At 59.9% G+C, this 18,947-nt stretch overlaps 1 protein-coding gene across 1 annotated transcript in view; it reads right to left on the bottom strand.

Annotated features, from left to right (window-relative positions):
* Nucleotides 1-2,000: 2,000 nt before the first annotated feature.
* The window catches only part of SRRM3 (serine/arginine repetitive matrix 3), a 53,926-nt gene continuing 36,979 nt past the window's right edge, over nt 2,001-18,947 (bottom strand). Inside the window, exons 6-15 of the mRNA XM_060032276.1 lie at nt 18,568-18,597; nt 18,050-18,112; nt 17,885-17,920; nt 15,964-16,014; nt 15,282-15,386; nt 14,756-14,933; nt 4,903-5,273; nt 4,154-4,378; nt 3,936-4,073; nt 2,001-2,344 (exon numbers count right to left, since the gene is read on the bottom strand). Coding sequence (XP_059888259.1) covers nt 2,131-2,344; nt 3,936-4,073; nt 4,154-4,378; nt 4,903-5,273; nt 14,756-14,933; nt 15,282-15,386; nt 15,964-16,014; nt 17,885-17,920; nt 18,050-18,112; nt 18,568-18,597 — 1,411 coding nt within the window. The 3' untranslated portion in view covers nt 2,001-2,130. The remainder of the gene's footprint in view (nt 2,345-3,935; nt 4,074-4,153; nt 4,379-4,902; nt 5,274-14,755; nt 14,934-15,281; nt 15,387-15,963; nt 16,015-17,884; nt 17,921-18,049; nt 18,113-18,567; nt 18,598-18,947) is intronic.

Raw genomic sequence — 18,947 nt, 5'->3', positions numbered from 1 at the left:
GAGGAAGAGGAGAGTGTGTGCATTTGTTTAGGTCTCTATAAAAGAAAGAAATCCAGGGCTTCCCTGGTGGCGCAGTGGTTGAGAGTCCGCCTGTCCATGCAGGGGACATGGGTTCGTGCCCCGGTCCGGGAAGATCCCACGTGCCGCGGAGCGGCTGGGCCCATGAGCCATGGCTGCTGAGCCTGCGCGTCCGGAGTCTGTGCTCCGCAACGGGAGAGGCCACAACAGTGAGAGGCCCGCATACCGCAAAAAAAAAAAAAAAAAAAGAAAGGAAGAAATACAGTGTGAATAGCTATTAAAAAGTAAAAACCACGCCAAGCTCTCCCTTTCCAATCCCCATCCCAGCACCCATCCGGGGCTGGACACATGGTGTTTTCTTTTAAGTGGCCACTTATGACTCGCTCTATGGCAGGCCCTGTGCCGGGCACTCTTAGGACAGCATCCCCTTTCGGCTTCCTCACAGTCCCGCGTGGAGCCTGGATTCACAGCCGGCGTTGCTCTGCGCTGTGTTCCAGCGGTTCTGAACACTCCACCGCGATGGAGGGTCCTGCACGTGGGCCTGTCCTATCCCCTGTTCACTGCTGAAGCAAGGCCGGGTGTCTGGGCGTCGGGTGGAATGGGGGTATTCAAAGCCCACAGGGCCTCCCGGCTAGGGAGAAGGCCTTTCTGGGTCCCTGTTTTTCTCCCCACCAAGCTGCAGGCTCCACAGACTCACGCGTGGAGACACGAGGTGGACGTGCTGGGTCCTGGTCCCTTGGAGTCTGAGTCCCTCTCATTTCTCAGAGGCAAGGACCCCAGGACCCTCTGCCTTCCCCACACTCCCCAGGTACCCAAATCCACAGAGGCCTGGTCTCACCACCTGCCATCCGGGCACCAAGTGTTTTATTAGAGTCCAATTTTTATCCGCACCGCGGAGAAGGACGGGGAAACAGAGGGGGAACCCGGACCAGACCCCAGACCCCTCCCCCCACCGGAGCCCAGGGCATCTGCCCTGTTGGGCCAAGGAAGACTTCGTGAGATCCCTGAGGGCCCCAGGAGGAGGGGGCTGGGAGCAGCAGTAGAGGGCTGGGGGCCGCTGCTTCCCCGTCCATGCCCCAGGCCAAGGCCCTCCGTCTAGATTCTACCCTTTCTTCGAAGGGGTGTAGCGCCCCTCTCTGGAAGAGGAGGAGGAAGTGCTCCCTTTGGCTCCCTGCTCCCTTGGGCAGCCCCAAAGGGCACGTCACCCTAGGCCTGCTGCCATCCGGCCCAGGTCCCAGCCACTGGGCACACCGGGGCTCCCCGAGGCCGCTCAGTCAGCCGACTGCATTGCTCTTCCCCTCACAGGCTCCTCCTCCTTCTACCGCTTCTCCCTTCCACCTCCTGACCCGAACCCCTTTTGATCTCAGGGTCAGATGCAGCTGTGGTCTGTATATCCCACCTCTCGTCATGCAGAAGGCCTGGCTGGTGTGGCCTCGGCCCAGGGCACGGGGCGAGGGCTGGAGGGGAGAGCCTGGGCTGGAGAGGTGCGACCAAGGGTGAGCTCCCTGGACCCTCAGGCTGGGGCTTAGGGGCTCACCCAGTCTGGGCACTCCTGGGCCAGGGGAGGCATCTGGGGAGGCTCTGGGGCCAGCCTCCAGCCCTCAGCCAGGGTCCTCCTGCAGCCGGCTCGAAGGAAGTGGTTCCTCAGCCTGGATGGTGGTGCACCAAGGTCAGGCCATTCTTCTTCTTGTCTAACTTAGCTCCGCTTGCTGTCCCCTCTCCGTGTCCGCCCAGGGGTAGAGAGGAGCTGAGGGTCCTATGGAGTGGCAGGGGAGGCTCCCAGGTCTGGCACCGTCAAAGGTGTCCCTGGGTCCACTGAGCTGAGGTCCCCAGCCTGGCGAGCTGGCCTCAAGCAGGAAGCGGGGCAGGGTGGTCCCTGTGTTCGAAACGGCTCTTGTTCCCTGGCCGTGGTGGGCGAGCGGGAGGTGAGGGCGGGGGCCCCCTAGAAGCAGCAGAATCCAGATCCTGTTTGTCTTCAGGGCCCCCGCCCTCAAGGTCTTCCCTGGACCCGGGACCTCCTTGTAGCAGTGGGGTGCAGGCCCCCTGCAGCTCCTGGGTCCTGACCCCTCGCCTCTCCCTGTGCCAGGGGGCACGAAACTGGGTCTGCTGGGCTCAGAAGCCCCCGCTCTCTGAGCTGCTCCGGCTGTGGTAGCTGGGACTGGGGGTCCTGGAAGGGCTGCGAGTGCGGCTGCGGGTCCGACTGCGGCTGCTGTAGCTTCCGTGGCTGTGGCCAGGGCTGGGGCTCCGGCTTGAGTAGTCGCTGCTCAGGCAGCTGGAGGAGGACGAGGGGCTGGGCCGGTAGTAGGGGATGGGACGCTTTCGGGCACTGCCGGGAGGGAAGAGCTGATTACAGGCCAGCCAAGGCCCTGATCTGTGCCAGTCCTGGGCCCTCACTCAGGCCCTGAGCCCCTCCCCAGCAGTGGCCAGGGCTTCCCTGCCTCGGTTTCCCCTGAGCCTTGACCTTGGAATTCTCCCCACCTCCACCCCTGCCCCAGCAAGACTGGACATGCAGTGGTCCAATTTCATGTTGATCACTTTGTTTTTCCTCACTTGTCTGCAGGGAAAGGAGACCAAGTCTCTGCTTGACCGGAGTAGGTGCTCAATAAAAATCTGTTGAATAAATGCAACTTTTAAGCCAAGCTAAGCAGTGGCTTCTGTGCACGGGAGGGTTTGTGAATATGGCCCATTCCTGCTTCTTTGTTCCCCACAGGACAGAGGATATTGGTTCTCAGGTCACTCAGAGGGCACCAAAGGAGCCCCCTGGCCACTGCTGCCCATGCCCAAGGCCCTGGCCCAGGCCTGCCGGCCCCCACTCCTTACTCAGCTACCTCCCGCTGGCCCAGAGTTAGTTTGAAGCCAGGAGACTGTGACCCAGAGAAAAGAAAACAGAGTTAAGGGGGCGACAGTGCCCCATTGCGTGGGGTTAATTCTGAGGAAGAAAACAGGTGTCTGTTAGTGGGAGGAGGAGGCAGCCTGGGAGGGGCTGAAGGGGGTGCCAGGTGGAAGGTGTGGAGGCTGTCTTAGGACCCCCTGCTTATGGGGGTATCTGGCGGGGGGGGTGTCCCAAGCCTGGCAGCCTGGCCTCTAGCTCTGATGTGAGAACTGAGGCCCGGAGAGGCACGCTGATCTCCCATGGCTGCCCAGCAAGGCCAGGGCAGAGCTGGGCTCAGAATTTTGCCTGTGGCCCTCTACCCCATGTCGGGGATCTAGGGCTGCAGGGTGATTTCCACAAATGCAGACCATCATCTCACCTGGAGACCCAGGCCCAGACCCTCCAGTCCCGGCAGACTGTGTGGGCAAAGTGGGAGGGACCGGTTCCCCTCACAGCTGCCCCAGAGACCAGACTGCCGGTGCCCCCTCCTCCAAATTCCCCAGGGGACTGGGAAGTGAGCAGAGAGCTTAGTGAGAAAAGGAGAGGCAGACAGACAGCCGAACAGAGCCAGTCAGCTCACATGGGCATCTCCCCTGCAGCCTGTGGAGAGGGGGTCCACCCGGCCCCCAGGCTGGCCACAGGCCACTCAGCAGGCTGGACCTTGAGATGAAGGAGAAAAGGACACATCATTGCCAGGAGATGAATGTGGGGAGGGAAGGAGGAGGGAGGGGCTCCAAGAGGGATGGCTGGAATCTTCCAGAGCTGAACTGCTTGCCTGCTGCTGTACCCAGACCCCAGAACCGAGCCCCTCCCCTCCATGGCCCTCAGGACGCTTCCTTTCTGGAGGCCTCCCTCCCCGCAAGTGAGCCTGCACCTCTGCCTCTCGGGTCCCAACCCCTCCCCAGCACCTCAGTCCTAGCCTGAGCGCCCTCTTCCCTCTCCCAACCCTCACCTTCTCTCTTTCGGCGCCCTCCCCTCCCCGCACCAGGTGCGGTTGGTCGAGGACCCCCAAGGTCCCCGTGGCCCGGCCCCGGCCCCTCCGTACCTGGTGATGCGCCGCGGCTCCATGAAGCTGGGTGAGTCCCGGCGCCGCTTGCGGATGGGCGAGTAGCTGCGGGAGCGGCGCCGGGCGCGGGCGGCCTCGGCCTCGGCGTGCCTCGCGCGGCCCTCGCCGTCCTTGTCCCTGCGGGGCCCGGCCCGAGATGAGCGACGCGGCCCAGCAGCCCCGGCCGGTCCCGCCGCCACCCCTGGGCCCGCACTTACCGGCCCACGGTTTTCTTGGGCGACGGCGAGCGGCTGGGGCTGCGGGTCCTCTTCTCCGCGGAGCGCGAGCGGGATTTGGAGGGCGAGCGGCTGGAGCTCCACGAGCGAGGGTGCGGGCCCGGGCTGCGCGACGAACTCTTCCCCTCCGGGCCGCCGTGCCTGCCGTGCGCACCCGGGGACGGGGAGGTGCTGGCGGGCCGGGCGCGCGGGGGCCGCTCCTTGGCCCTGGAGGAGGGGCACGGCGACAGGGGGGGCTCAGCTGGGAGACAGTGGGCCCCGGGCAGGGGAGGAGCGGGCGGAGGGGGGCCCGGTGACAGGGAAGGGGGCTCACTTAGGGAGAGAGTGAGTGGAAGCCCTGGGGGGGAAAGGACTCAGGAGAGGAAGGGGTTCTATGGGGTTAGTGCGGACGAAGCGGTTGTTGTGTTGGCGGTCGGGGAGAGGTTCCCGGAGGAGAGAAGGGGGCTCTGGTGGGGGGAGAGGAATCAGTGAGGAAGAAGCTGTTCCGTGCTGTCGAGAAAGAGTGATCATGGGGGTGGGGGGCGAGTACGGGAGGAGGGTGCTCTGTTGTGCGAGGAGGATCTGGATCTTAGCGCGGGGGCGGCTGGACAGGTCCGCTGCGGGGAGAGGGGTCAGTGGTGGGGCGCTCAGTGCGCGGGGAGGGGGTATGACCGGGGAGGGGAGAGGGCTCGGTGGGGCGAGGGGGCGGGGAGGGGAGCCCGGTGCGGGTCCCAGGGGCCGAGCCCGCTCACCGTTTCCCGTGCCCGCCGTGACCTCGCTCGGAGCCGGGCTCGGGCCCGGGGCCGGGGGCGTCGCCGCCCGAGTCGCTGCTGGAGCGGGCCCTGCTGAGCGAGCGCGACGAGCCCCGGGGCGGCGCGGGCCGGGAGCGCCGGCGGCCCCTGCGGCGGGGCGCGGACGCCGAGGACCGGGAGCGCCGCCGCCTCCGCCTCCGCCGCCGCCTCCGCCGCCGCCGCCGCCTGGCCGCCCCGCCGGCCGCGCGGCCTCCTCTGCCCTGCGACGACGGCGCCGAGCGCGGGCTCGGGCTCTCCTTCCCCCGCGCGGGCGGCGTGGCTACGCCGGCCTCCGCCTGGTCGCGGGCCCTGGGCGAGGGCGAGCTGGGCTTCTGACGGGGAGAGAGGCAGAGAGGGCACGTAGGGGGTGGAGAGGGGACGGAGAGGGCGACAGAAGCGGGCAGAGACGGAGAGAGAGAGGAGACGGAGAATCCAGAGGGGGAGAGGCAGAGGCAGAGCCGAGAGGAAAGAGACGGGGAGAGGTTAGAGAAGCAGAGAGACAGAGCGGAGACAGGAAAGGAGGAGAGACAGAGAGAGAGGACAGATCCAGAGAAGGAGCAAGAGGCCGAGGGGGAGAGAGCGGGCGGGCGGGGTGGGGGGAGAGAAGGAGAGGGGGCTTTCACCGGGCCCAGGCCGGGGGCTGCCAGTCCCGGAGCATCGCACACACGGTTCCCCGCGCCTGCCCTGCCTCTGCCTCTCCTGAGTGTCCACCTTCTGGCCTCAACAGTGCAGCTCATGCAAGGTTCTCGGCATGCAAAACACAAGAGGGACGGAGCGGTGGGGGTGGGGGTGGGCTGTCAGGGAGGGGGAATCCAGGACGGGCACGGGGGCTGGCATTGCCCCCCCCTCGACGGGACGGAGGATCCCGGCAGAGAGAAGAGAGAGGGCGGGCACCGGGAGGCCGGGCCAGGGCCAGCCCACCAGGCCAGGCCGCCCAGCGCTTGGGGGGTGGGTGAGGGGATGGAGGGGGCACACGGCACACAGATGGGGGTGGGGGCGAGGCGGGACAACTGAACTCAAAACTGAACCGAAGAAAGGGAGGAAAAACGAAATAAAAAACAAAATCCACAAATGTCATTAGATACCGAAATCAAAAACAATGTCTGAACTCCTGGGGAACTGACATTTTTCTGTTAACATTTTTTCTTTCTTTGTTTTCCGGCCCTGCAGAGATCTGTGGAGCTGTCAGTAGCACCCGACTGTCTTTCTGTTTCTCTCTTTTCTTTTTCTTTCTTTTTCTTTTTTTTTTTCTTTTAAGTTCTGATTGTTTAAGTCCCTCTTGGTTAACGTCCACTTACCAATAAAGGGGCACTTCCTCCTTTAGTAGGTAAGGTGTGTAAGAGAAGGGAAAAGCGTGGTAGCGTAAGTTCATCATTAGATTCACAAAAATGCAAGAGACATAGAGAGAGAGAGAGAAAAACGCAACCACCCCATTCTAGGCCAAGAGGAGGCCGTGCCGCCTCTGGAGGAAGGGTTAGCAGCGCCCAGCTCCTCGGGCCTGAGCAGGTACCTCTTGGGTGACCACTGGATAGAGATGTCGAATGTTTTTCCAAAAGTGGAGTCAGGACACAAGCATCGGGCTACAGAAAACCAGAAAGGGCACCTGGTACCATCAAAAGGGCCCTGGCTGGGAAGCAGGGGTCTGAGAGCCTGCCACAATCTCACTGAGTGACCCTGGCCAAGTCACTTCCCTAGTCTGGGCCTTAGTTTCCCCATCCACAAAATGAGACGGTCAGGCTTTGCTTCGGGATGTCCCTTCCAGAGCAAATATTCCAGGATTCCCTGACCACCCTCTCCATCCCCCACCCTCCACAGAACTGACCCTTCCTCCTGTCCTTAGGCTTCCATCCAGTAACAGTTGATTGCACTTGTCTGTCTGTAAGTCTGTGTCCCATCCCTCCCCAGCCCCCAATCACCAGCACCAACTTGACTTGGAGCACCTCCAGGGCCAATGTGGTGTTGGGTTCAGCTTTATAACCTCAGTTTTTATCACAGAACTTGGCATCTAGTAGGGCCTCAGTGCGGTCTGCTGAGGAAGAAATGCCCTCGCAAGGGACAGGGCCAAACCAGGGAGTCTTAGGAAAGGGGCAGGGTCTGGGTCAAGCTCTTTTGGAGGAGAGAGCAAAACCAGCTGCCACGCCTCAGGGCACCTTGCTGCCAGGGACAGGAAGGGGCGTGGCTTCCTTGGCATGGCCCTGGGTGCTTCCTGGAGGGGGTGGGGGTGTGGCGTTAAGACCTCTCTGTGCTAAGCCTGAATCCCTAGACGAAGAAGTCAGCTCCCTCTGGGGCAGGGCACAGCTAGCTCATGATTGGTGGCCGCAGCAGCCAATGAACACCAGCCATAGCAGGGAGAGCAGCTGTCCAGAGCCAAATGGGCCATGAAGACCTGGGAGAGCCCTCTGTTTAGGGCAGGGGCAGACATAGGCAGGCAGAATGGATATCACTGGGTACCAAGGTGTCCCTTGAGCACTCTGACCTTCCTGATCACCAGCTCACCTCTGCTAGGAGAGACGGACGCTGGGCTGTTCCGCCACGGCCCCTCTGAAATGGCAGTCCATTCTCAGTAGACCAGGAGACACCTGTCTTCCCTAACACATAACCCCCTCCACCCCAGCAGGTGGCCAGTGCCTCACAGCGCCCAAGCCCCCAGAACTAGGTTCTGTCATCCAGCATCCTTTTCCCTCCAGAGGAGGCAAATGAGAAAGAAACCTCCAGGATCCTAGGCACTGAGACCCAAGCCCCCGGGCCAGACGCCCTGTGCTGAGCCGGATGCTTCCTGCCTAGCATGTCTTGAAGTCCAAGCTCTTCCCTACTTCCCTCTCATCTCCTTCAAGCCAAATGGCTGTTAGAGCCCCAGATGATAGTAATTGGCAAAGTGGAACACCCTGGGATTAGCTCTGATATGAGTTTGCTGTGAAACCTTAAGGAAGTGACCAACTCTGGGAACCTCAGTTTCCCCATTGGTAAAGTGGGGGATAGCTGGGTCTCTGCTAAGTGGGCCTGTATAGGGGCTGAGAGGTTCTTTTCAGAGGACAACTCTTACTCATGGTCCCCTTACAGATGAACAGGGTCAGAGCAGGGCAGGAAGGCCTGGGGCCCCATGGGTATCTCCCAAGTGCCAGGATGGAGGAGGGTGGGAGGAAGGCTATGTTGGGTAGGGTGGCAGATAGCACCTCCCTGGGGAGACTTCTAGAGCCCATCTCACCCTTATCCACCCATGCCTCCAGAAGCCCTGGAGAAAGAGTCGCTGTGATCCTGCCAGAGGGTGAGCCTCTTCCCCAGCTTGGGTCTCATTCTTCCCAGGAATTGAGGGAGATCCGAGTCCAGACACCACGGAACTTCATGGACGGACAGGACTGTGGCGGCCAGGGACCTCCAAACATCCCCAGAAGCCTGCTCTCTGTGACTCTTGTCCCTCTTGCCTCTTTCCCCTGGCTAATGCCTATCGCCCCCCAACCCTAGCAAGAGGTCACCACCTCCAGGAAGCCTCTCCTGATCCTCACCCTGAGTCGGGTGCTCTCCGCTATGATCCCACAGACCCTTGTTCCTTCCCTTAGTATGGACTCTGCCAGGCTGTGCCAGGGCTGGGGCTACCATGGCCAGCGGGAGCTCCCCATCCACGGTTCAGCTCTTCCCTCTCATCGTTCTGAGTGATCTTCATCAGTCCTCCAGCCTGACAGGTGGGGGCTGTGAACCCAGGCCTGCCTGCTTCTCCCCTGGCATGGACACCAAGATGGGGCCTGGTGCGGAGGAGTGCCAGCATGTGCTGGCCTAGTGTGTGCATGTATGAATGAATGAGTGAGTGCGTGAATGAAGGACCTCGCCTGCCCCTGAGCCCTGCTCCCAGGAGCCCCTCTGCTCCTTGGTACCACCTGCTACCTGACATCTTTTGCTTCTGTAAGACATTTTCGAGGGGAAAGGTAAGAGTAGCAAGGGACAGGGTGCTTGCCCAGTCCTGGTGTCCTTAAGGACAAGAACAAGTGAGCATCTGGAACGGCTACCCCCTCTAACTCAGCATCTGAAAATCCTATTTCGGGGGCCCTGGTCACATCAGGTACTCCTCGAAGACAAGGCCTCCACTCCCGCATCAGGCTGGGACGGAGTCTCCTCCGTCAGACCAGCGGCACTTTCTCCCTCCCTGAACGATGTCCTTGTCTGCCCTCCAGCACCACCCAGGGATGAGGGATGCTCTGGTGGGTGAGCTCCCTGGGACCTGCCCCTGGGGCCAGCATGGGGGGAGGAGAGGATGAATAGCCAGCCTTTTTCTTTTCAAAGCTGAGGATGGAGGCCCACCGAGGCCTCACGAGGGTTGGGGTGTCAAACTTCTGCAGCGGCTCCCAGGTGGGACAGGGAACAGTTTAAAGGGCAAGGACGGGGAGATGGGGCCCCTGAGGACCTACTCCTCATGTATACCCTCAGTGTGGCTGGATGAGCACCGGGCTGGGGGTCACAAGTCTCAGGATCCAGGCCTGGTTCTCCATCAACATCCTGAGGGCCCCTGGCCCCTACTGACTGTCCCTTCCGGATCATCTGCACTGAGGGACCGCATTTAGCCCACATTTGGAAGATGGAAGGATGCTGGGGGACTGAGGGAGCCCCTGACTGGGTTGGGTTGTGGTCCAGGCAGGGGGGTGGGAGAGCTGAGCATCCCCTCCATCTCTCAAGTTGCCCCCACAGAGACTTTGCTAAGTAGGCCATCTACATCCGGTGCCTGTTCCTGGCCAGCTCACATCACCCCTGAAGTTCAACTACCCTTACGCCCAAAAGATGGAGCGGTGAGGTTCAGTCCTGGTGCCAGCTGCTGCACCTGCCACCAGGGCAGGACCGTGGGAGCCCAGCAGGCCCTGGAGCGGGGGACAGAGCTCTTTCCTCAGGCCTGACCTCAGCCAGAACTTCTTCCAAGATCTGGAGGCCAAGAGGCCCAGCACAGGCCCTTTCACCATCACTTATTGCCCAAGGTGGCCCAGGGGACTGGCAGGCGTGAGGGTGAGGGGCTTAGCGGCTACTCCAGACAATAGAAATCAAACTGGCTTCACCGCAGCATACAGCTCAGGAAGGGAACACAAACTCGGAATGCTAAACCACACAGAAATGCATTCGGACAACAAAATGAGAAAGAGAGGGCATGAGGGAGGCTTGGGGGATGGGGGCGGGGATGGAGAGGAAGAAGAAGGAGAAGGGGAAGGTGGGAAAGGGGGGAAAGAATGAACCAGAAAAGTTGTCAGGAAAAGTCAAGAAAACTAAACGACAAACCAGGAAACACAGCTTTGTAGCTCATTTGGAGAAAATGCAAGTTACAAATGAGTAGTCATTAAAATAAAGAAAGAAAAAGGGAGGGGGAGAAAACCAACCAGAGCGAGATTGAGAGATTGAGAGAGAAAGAAAATCACATTCAAACCAAGCAGAGTGGCGGGGCTTATCTGGAGATGGGAGCGGCGCACAGCGGAGCCGGGATACCTACCTTCTCAGTGGTCAGGGACGGGAATGCAATAATAAAAAAGAAAAGAAGGTCTCCGCATTGGGAATGCAGAATCGGGGTAAGACAGTGTCTCTAAGCTGCGCTCCCCCTCTGAATCAGCACGGGGCAGCCATACGGCTTTCGGTCTAGTCCCCGGAATGGGAGGGGGCTCCTGCCCAGCCATTTCTGTTTGCTTCTTTTTTTTTTTTTTTTAAACCCACAGGCTCCAAGAGCCAACCTTTCCTTAACCTTCAAACAACAGAAAACCTCCAGAGGGCATGCAGGAAGCAGCTGATGGAAACAGAACCACAGCATGGGTGAAGGAGGGGCTGGCAGCAGGGGGCGAGAGGCCCAAGTCAGGGGAGAGAGATGGCCAGGAAGAGACAGAGAGACACGGGGAGAGAGACAGACAGACAGCAGAGAAACAAAGAAACAGAGGTAGAAGGAAACAAAGAGAGAGGCAGGAAGACAGAGGGGAAGGTGGACCCAGACAGAAGAGAGAAAAGCTGTTTAAACAAGGGCTATCAGACTGGACAGATGGGGTGAAAGGGAATCACGCATTTAAAAGGGAAGGCAACCGCAGATCAAATTTGGAGGATTGGCTCAGCCTCAAGTCAACTCCCCGCCCCCCCCCCACCCCGGCTTCAGCATCATTTTAGCAAAATGTATCCTTCCTGTCTTCTGGCTTCATCCTGGAAGAAATGCCAAGATGCCCCTTCCTATCCTGACTGCCCCACCGCAGCCGTGGTCACTGCTCTTTCCTGGGGGTCGGGAGCAGGGAGGCTGGGATGAGGCAGGTCAGGGAGAGTCACGGGCACCTCTTCTTGGGGTCATTCTAGGCTCCCCATTAAGTGATGAGATTTGAGCCCAAGGCAGCCACCAGAGACAGCCCGGGGGCCTTGCTCGGGAACCTCCTCCGCCATCCTCACCAAACAACGAGGATTCCTTCAACACTTCAGATGCCAGGGGCAGGCGCAGCCAGGCAGGTGCAAACCCTGCACAGCCTTTCTGGCCTATGTGCTGGGAGGGCCAAGCTAGCACCAGTCTGTGTTCTTGGGGGTGGGGGGAGGCAGGTGAGACCGGATGGAAGGACTTGTCCCGTGAGGTCATCTCACTCTTCCGTCCCACGTTGTGTGACTTTGAGCCACTCCCTTTCCTCTCTGTGCCTCACTATTTATTTCCCTACGTAGTGTGTGAACTGTGAGGGCGCAGGGCTCCCTGGGTCTCTGAGGCAGCAATTGCGTAGAACCAGGAGAGTTGGGAGCGTGCCCTTGACATCTGGCGGGGTCCTCAGGGGGAACCTAGGAGCTGAGACAACCAGCAGCCACCTCCCGCGTCCTCCTCCCCTTGCTCAGGGCTCCTGGAGTGTGTTTTCTATTAACAACTCTCCCACATCTTGGGATCTACCTCTAAAAAGCTGTGTGACCTTGAGCTTGTCACTTGACCTCTCTGAGCCACAGACAGCAGTAAGCAGCAGAACCCAGAAATCCCTTTGGGGCTCAGCCCTGGCCTGGGATGGGACATCTAAGAGATGTGTTGGGAGCTAGCACCCTGCTGGCCTCAGTCTCAAGCCCAGGATGGACTTTTTCTCTTGCCCGGGAATATCTGGCTTTGAAGCCCTCACCTGAGTTAAACTCTATCAGGTGCCTTCAGCTCCCTCCTCTGGGGCCTCCCAAGGATCTGAGGCCTGGCAGGAAGGGCCTGAGCAGCCATCTTATTCTAGATGGAACTGAGGAAGCTCAGGGCTCTGGGAAGCAACCTGGGTGACCTGGGACAAGTCTCTCCCCTTCCCTGGGTCTCCCAGCTTCTCTCCAAGGTTCCTTATAGACTGAGACACAGAAGCACCATCTGCACCACTTTTGTTAGTTTAAAAGCTGAAGCAGTCCCAGCTCATGCCCCGGTGTTGAGGAGAGGGCTGGCTGCTGCCGAAGATTTGGCAGGAGCTCTTGGTGTGGGAGCCGTGTTTTTAAAGTTATCTTCCCTTTTAAATTCTGATTACAAAGGAAAAAAAATACAGGGAGACATGTATATGACTAATGTTCACTTGAGATTCAAAAACCATCTCTGCATTAGGAGGAGAAGTTCCCACAGTAACACGCACAAAAGCAAAATTCTAGAACAACATAGAAGATAGAAAAAACAAAAAACAGAGATACTTTGCATTTCTGTACGTTACAAAAGGGAAAAAAGAAAGAAAAGAAAAGAAAGAAAAAAAGGGAAATACAAACAGAAACAAAATAACAGGAAAAGTTACATAAACTTCCCCACCCTCTTCCCTTCCGGCTAAACAAGAAATGGAATCACAATATTACCACGTTTCAAATGGGAGGCTAAAAAAAAACAAACAAAAACATAGACGGGGTTAAAAAACGGTGAGCTTTTTCTTTTCCCATTTGTTTCTCTCTCTCTTTTTCTTTTTTTAATGGTAGCGTCCAAGAATACCACCCCACCCTCCAGTACTTTTTCCCAAAGACATTTTTGGTTAATGGCCAAGTCTGTGACCCCAGCCCCTATCTCACCTCCCTGGAATGAGAACAAGTCTCATGTTCCTTCTCAGAAAGGATCTGCAGGCCAAGAGGGGATCAGGTGAGGGTGAGAGGCCTGGGATGTTCTGAAGTCCCAGATCTCGCAGGGCCCAAAGGGTAGGGAGAGGATTTGGGGAGCATGTTTTGTGAGAAGAGTAACAAAGTGCTGTCTTCTAGAAAACTCCCAGGGCGATGCCCAATTTGGTCCCATTTTTGGGGAGGGAGACAAAATGGCTGCCGAGGCTTCCTCCCTGAGGCCGGAAGCTAGGCCGCCTTCCCTGGCTGCTCTCTCCTGCGGGACGGCCCTGATCGAGAGAACCTGCATTTCTGTGCCTCTCAGAGGATGTGAAGTTCCCACGAGAAGGTGTTTGGGGTACTGTGCTCTTCCAGCTCTGTGCCCATGGGGTTGGGGTCGGGGGCGATGTCTTCTAGGTTTGCCCAGATTGGGCATCATCTCTGTGGCGTGTGGCACCAGTCCCTGTCCGGGCCGCCCTCAGCTACCTCTGTGAGCCCTCTCCCACTCCTAAGACAGGTCCAGGGATATGGGAGGGATCCTCCCCATGTGGCCCAACGAGGTCCCTTGGAGCTCAGGTGCCTGGCACCCTGTCCAGGTGGGGCAGTCTCAAGACAGGTAATGTCGTTAAACAAAAATTGATCTTGAGACTCAGAGCTTTTTGTCAGCTGCCCTTGACTTTCCTCCCTGAGGCCTTGAGAGTAAGGGTGTTTGAGAAAAGAAAGGGAGTGAAAGGAAACAGCCAGAAATCAAAATGAAACTGACCAACACGTACATGTTTGCTGCTGAGACCTGAGGTCTGGGGAGGGGCAGACTCCCCCCTTCCTGCTGAGGCTCCTGGGGCAGCCTGGAGATCTGGGGGGGGAACCTGCAGGCCTGCTCACCCCCATTCCCCTGTGCCCACTTGCGCATCCAGTGCCCCTGCCAGCACTGCAGTCCCCTCTCCCTGAGGGGACTCTACCCTAGACTCTAAGACTGACAAAAGGGGATGTGGGCCTCCCCCGCCCCCACCTCCAGGACCTGGGAGAGCCTCCCACCCTGGCCCAGCTCATCTACCTGGGAAAGGCTCCGCCAGCTCCTAAGGTCACCACACCTGCCTGTGGGTCTCCAGGAGTTTATTCGCCTCCTGGGGGGTGGGGGTGTGTGGGGACAGTATCTCTGAGGGAGCAGTGAGTATGCTGGGAGATGCCTTAGGAAGGATGGGCCATGGGAAGTGGAGCCCACAGGTTTGAGACACCTGTCCAAGTGTGGGCAGTGCCCGGGAAGGGACAGACTTTAGAAATGCAGCTCTGTGGCAGCAAGGGGACTGAGATGGGGGAGGGATCTGGGAGAGGGGTTATGAGGGTTTTGAGGGAGGGCGGGCTTTCCATGGGGGTAAAGGACTTTGTGGGGAGAGGGAGGCTCAGGGCCCAAGTGATGCCCCAGGGAGGTCCTGACTCTTGAATCCTGTTCCCGATTGCGACTCCTACCAATGTCCATGCTCCCTCCCACCCCAATATGCCTGGCGGAAGGGAGGCAGGAGGCCTTGTTTCCTTTCCAGCTCTTTACCCAACAGGCTGAGCGCCCCTGTGGTCAACCTTCTCTGGCCTTCAGTTTGCCAAGGTCAAGGGTGCAGGAGCCCCTCACCCTGACACCAGCATTCCTGGCCGCTCGGGTGCGGGGAGGGGCGCCTGGGAGGGGGGAGCGGCCGGCCCCGCCCCCGTGACGCACTCACTGGCCCCTGCCCCGCGGCGACCCGGCCCGACCCAGCTCCGCCCCGACCCAGCTCGGCGCAGCCCGCGCGGCGCGGGAAGCCTCTGCAAAGCCAAGCGTACGTACATCGAGCGAGCTGTGCGCCGAGCCGGGGCGGCCCCCGTGAGCTCCGCTCCGCTGCCTGCTGCCGCCGTTCTGCTGGGGTGACCCCCATCCGCTGCCGCCGGACGGGGAAGGAGACCGGCTCCCGCTGGACCGCTGGCTGCCCGTCTTCCGCCCGTCGTCTCGGTGCTTGGGACTCAGCCTACACGGGGGGAGCCGGCTTGGGACGCCCCGTGTGCAAGCGGCCGGTGCCAGGCTCGAAAGGTAGCCCTACCCCCACCCCTGTCCCCCCACTGCGCCGGGAAACCCTGGCATGGAGAGAGCAAGGCCCCAGCCCTCACACTGCCTCGGTTTCCATTCAGGGTCTGGGGCGCCCTTGGGCATGGGCAGCAGCTCAGCCCTGGTAAATTTCTACCCACTGCTGAGCTGTTGTCTGTCAGCCCCGCTCCCCAGCCCTGGGGATGGGGGAGTGTTTAAACTGCAGGTCCCCTCCCTCCAGCGGAAAGGGAGCTCAACCACACCTGAGCGTGCCCAGTGGCCCGGGGCCTACCTGCTAGGTGATCTGGAATCACTGTAATGGGAGGACAGTGAGGGACTGTGGGAGCTGCCGCTGCTGTGGCGATGCGACCTCCGGCCTGGGGACTCTGCATGTGGCCTGGGAGAGAAATCAGGCTGTACTCAAGTTCTGCCCCACCTCCCCCGGGGGGATCCCTGTGAAGCCCTGATGGAAGCCTCTGCTGACCTCCCTGCCCGCCGCTGCTGCCCCCATAGTCTCCCCCCCAGCCCCCCAAAATAGTCTCTTACGAAAATAGCCTCATACAAAAATAACACAAACCCTGTCCATGCTGGGCACAGAGTTAGTCCATGTGGTCATTTGTCAGAATTAGGAAAAAGGCATCCTTTTCTGTAGACAGTCCCAGCCCCCCAAGACCCCGCTCGCCCCTCAGTTGGTGTTCTTGTGACTGGGATGCAGGGGAGTCACAAGGACTGAACTTGAAAGGACCCTAGCCTGGGAGGCCACAGGTCTGGGTTCCAGCTCTGCCACCGACTCATGGGGGCTCTTGGCTTCCTCTCTGGGTTTGAATTTTTCCTTCTGGGCAGCGGGGACATGAGCTATCTTCGAGGGCCTGATTCTGTGACTCTAGAAGGCCAGGTTTTCTGGTTGCGGGGGTGGGGGGGTGGGGGAGAAGGGGAGTGGGCTGAGGGGCTGGAGACGGGTGGAGGGTACTCACCTCTTCCTTTCTTTGTTCTTTTCTTTTCTTTTGCTCTTGGGGCTTCGAGATCTACAGAAAGCAGAGGCTACTGTGACAGCACAGCCTGAGCCCTGAGCTGGCCGGGGGAGGGCGGGGCCTTCGAGCTCCGGAGCTGGCTGTGTCCAGGTGTGGATCTGAGATGTGTTCCTCTCTTGTACCTGAGACTCCCTGGCTGGCGTGGGCTTGCCCACCCCACCCCACTGCTTTTGCCCCTTTTACTCTGCCAGGCCTTATTCCCTCCTTCTCCTCTAAGTCCTGGCCTGGATCGCCTCCTGCCTGGGCCCCAACTGCTGTTCCCTCTGGCAGTGCCATAGGCGATGTGGCTCTGGCCCCAGAAGGAGGGGTGACCTGCCCTTTCCTCTGGCATTGGTCTTGGGACAGGCCCCTCTGATGAGCTGCCATGGTGGGGGTGGCCCCTCCACACCTCATTTGCGTCCCCTGTGCCCCAGGTTCCCTCGGATGGGGCTCTCTAGGGTAGGGTCCAGGCCTCCTGCCTCTCTGTCCCCTCAGACTGTGGCCCAGCCTTGGGCCAGCTCACCAGGGGTTCAGGAAAGAAATGCTTTCCCTTGGACATGATGACCTTCCTGCTTTGGGGTTACTCAAACCCCATCTCACCTCATCCAGCTCTCTGGGGCGAGCCCCACAGCCCAGCTCCTTCTGCCTTTGGCAAATGGACTGAGAAGTTTCTGATCAGGCTTCTAGGGTCTCACCCCTGTAGGTCTCTCAGCCTCACCCTCCCTGATGCCACCAGATTCCTGCTCAATCCCTCTAGTGCTGAACAGATGCCTCCTTCTGACCAAAAAATGAGGTGATGCTAAGAAACACCAGAATGTGTTTCACACAAGAGCAGAGTTGGGTCGGGGGCAGGCCCAGGAGTCCAGAGGTTTGGGTTCTAGAACTCATGCTGCCTGCTTTGGGCCTCAGTCTCCCCCTCTGGAGCTGGTCTGGCCCTAGCTCACCTCTAGGTCTTTCCCAGGACTGATGGGAGCGGGACAGAGGATCTGTGCAAGCGGTTGGTGACCACTGGGGGGCAGTAGGGGCCCACACTGACCCTGAAGGACCGGAGAGGGCTACAAGGGGGAGAGACGGGAAATTGGAGGGACAGGAGGAGGTGTTTGTTTAGGCTCCTCCCCCACCTCGCAAGTGGCCGTGGGCAAATTCTCACTGCCGGAATGGGACCAGGGACTCTGCCCCTCCCCAGGGCTGCTGGGAGGGGGTCTGGCTCCAACGTCAACAGTGGGGATGTGGCTGCCCCACATCGTCCTTTCCTCCATGGCGAGTTTTCTACTACTTTCCACACCCCTACCTCTGCCTGGGTTCCGGCCTTACACCTCCTCTCGCCTCTGCAGTCCATCCTGAACAAGTCACTGTCCTGCTCAGAGCCCCCTGCTGGCTCCCAGCCCCACCTGCGTGGAGGCTTCATAGCCTGGCAGTCAGGCTTGTTGGGGGCTGACACCTGTCCCCCAGAAACTCCACCTGTAGGCATAGCCCGCTCACTCTGTCTCCTATCCACTGAGCCTTCCTAGCTCAAGAACGTCCTTCTGCCTGTCATGCCCTTTCCCTGCAAACCTGGGGTCCTGATGCTTATGCCTTCCCAACTGGCACCTCCACGGCTGCACCCCTTGCACACTGGACCAGTATACTGTGTTGTCTGGAAATTCTTGAGGCCCCCAAGGTGAGGCTGACTCATGGGCCAAGCAAGGGTTGCAGTTGGCCTTCCTCCTCCGCCCCCCACCCTCCAGTCCCCTGTCTGGCTCTGGGGAGGAGTCCCTGGAGTGGGAAGATGGAGCAGGACAGGACCCTGGCAACACCCCTCCCATCATGGCTTCCTCGGTCCCTGCAGGGGGGCACTGGCCTCTGTCCACATCCTCCTGTCCCGCCTCCAAAGGGCGCCACTCACCTGTGCCGTCTCTTCCTCCGGGACCCAGAATCAGACCTGTAGGGCCATAAAAGGGTTCTCCTGAGCATGCCTGGGGTGGCCTGAGGACGGGGTCTGCACAGCATTGGTCATGGCGAGGGTGGGGCAGTGGAAGTGAGGGGAGGCCCCAGGGGAGGCCGAGGGTACCTGTCTCGGCGGTGTTTCTTCACATTCTTCTTCCTCTTGCGCAGGGGTGAGGAGCTCCCACAGCTGCGGACACAGTGGTGGTGGGGGGTCTAGTGAACTGGGGCCCTGGGATGAGGGGCGGTGGAAATGGCTGGGGAACCCCGGGCGCCTGGGGCCTCCAAGCTGGAAAGGGGATTCCAGGGCTTGAAGCCGGCTGCCACTGTACAGAATGAACCGAGGCCCTGAGGGTCCACAAGGTCCCTGAGGGTAGTTGATGGAGCTGCCTGTGTTGTCCCCTCGTCACTTTCCAGCCTCCCGGGCATTGTGAGTGAGGACTGTTTCAAACCCAAAGGTTAGAGGCTCCAATGATGGAATTTCTGGCCTCTGTGGGGAAAAGCTGGCATGTTGGCCCTGTCCAGGGTCCAGGCCCTGAGGTGGCAGGTCTCCAGCCTCTGGGGGATGGCCTTGGACTCTCTCCCACCCACAGACATCCTCTCCAGGCCCAGCCCGTCCATCGCTGACCCGCCTTCATTACTGACCTGCACTCGGAGTCTAGTCTCCTCTTTTTGCTGAGGGCCGGGGGAGAAAGAAGGGGAGACAGACAATTGGGCGGGGTTAGCTGGGGCCCCAGACATTGGCCAGGGTCTCACTTAGCACCGGGGAGAGGCACATAGAGACGGGGAACCACAGCTGACACCAGCCAAACCCCTCCTCCCCTGGCCACTCAAGCTGGTGGTGGAGGCAGGACCCCTGGGGAGGGTGCTGGGGGATGAAGAGCAGGTGGACCGAGGTGGTGGTGGGGGGCTGCCCAGTTCTGGGGCAGGTGAGTGCCACTGGTGGGGGTGGGTACTCAGTGGGGCGAGGGGCCTGGTGAAGGGGAGGGGCTCTTGGGGGGGGCAGCTCAGTGAGGGGGAGGGAT

This window comes from Delphinus delphis, chromosome 15 (genome assembly GCF_949987515.2).
Source record: "Delphinus delphis chromosome 15, mDelDel1.2, whole genome shotgun sequence".
NCBI lineage: Eukaryota > Metazoa > Chordata > Mammalia > Artiodactyla > Delphinidae > Delphinus > Delphinus delphis.
Note: the sequence above shows the minus strand (reverse complement) of the source record. Positions and strands in the feature narration are given on the sequence as shown.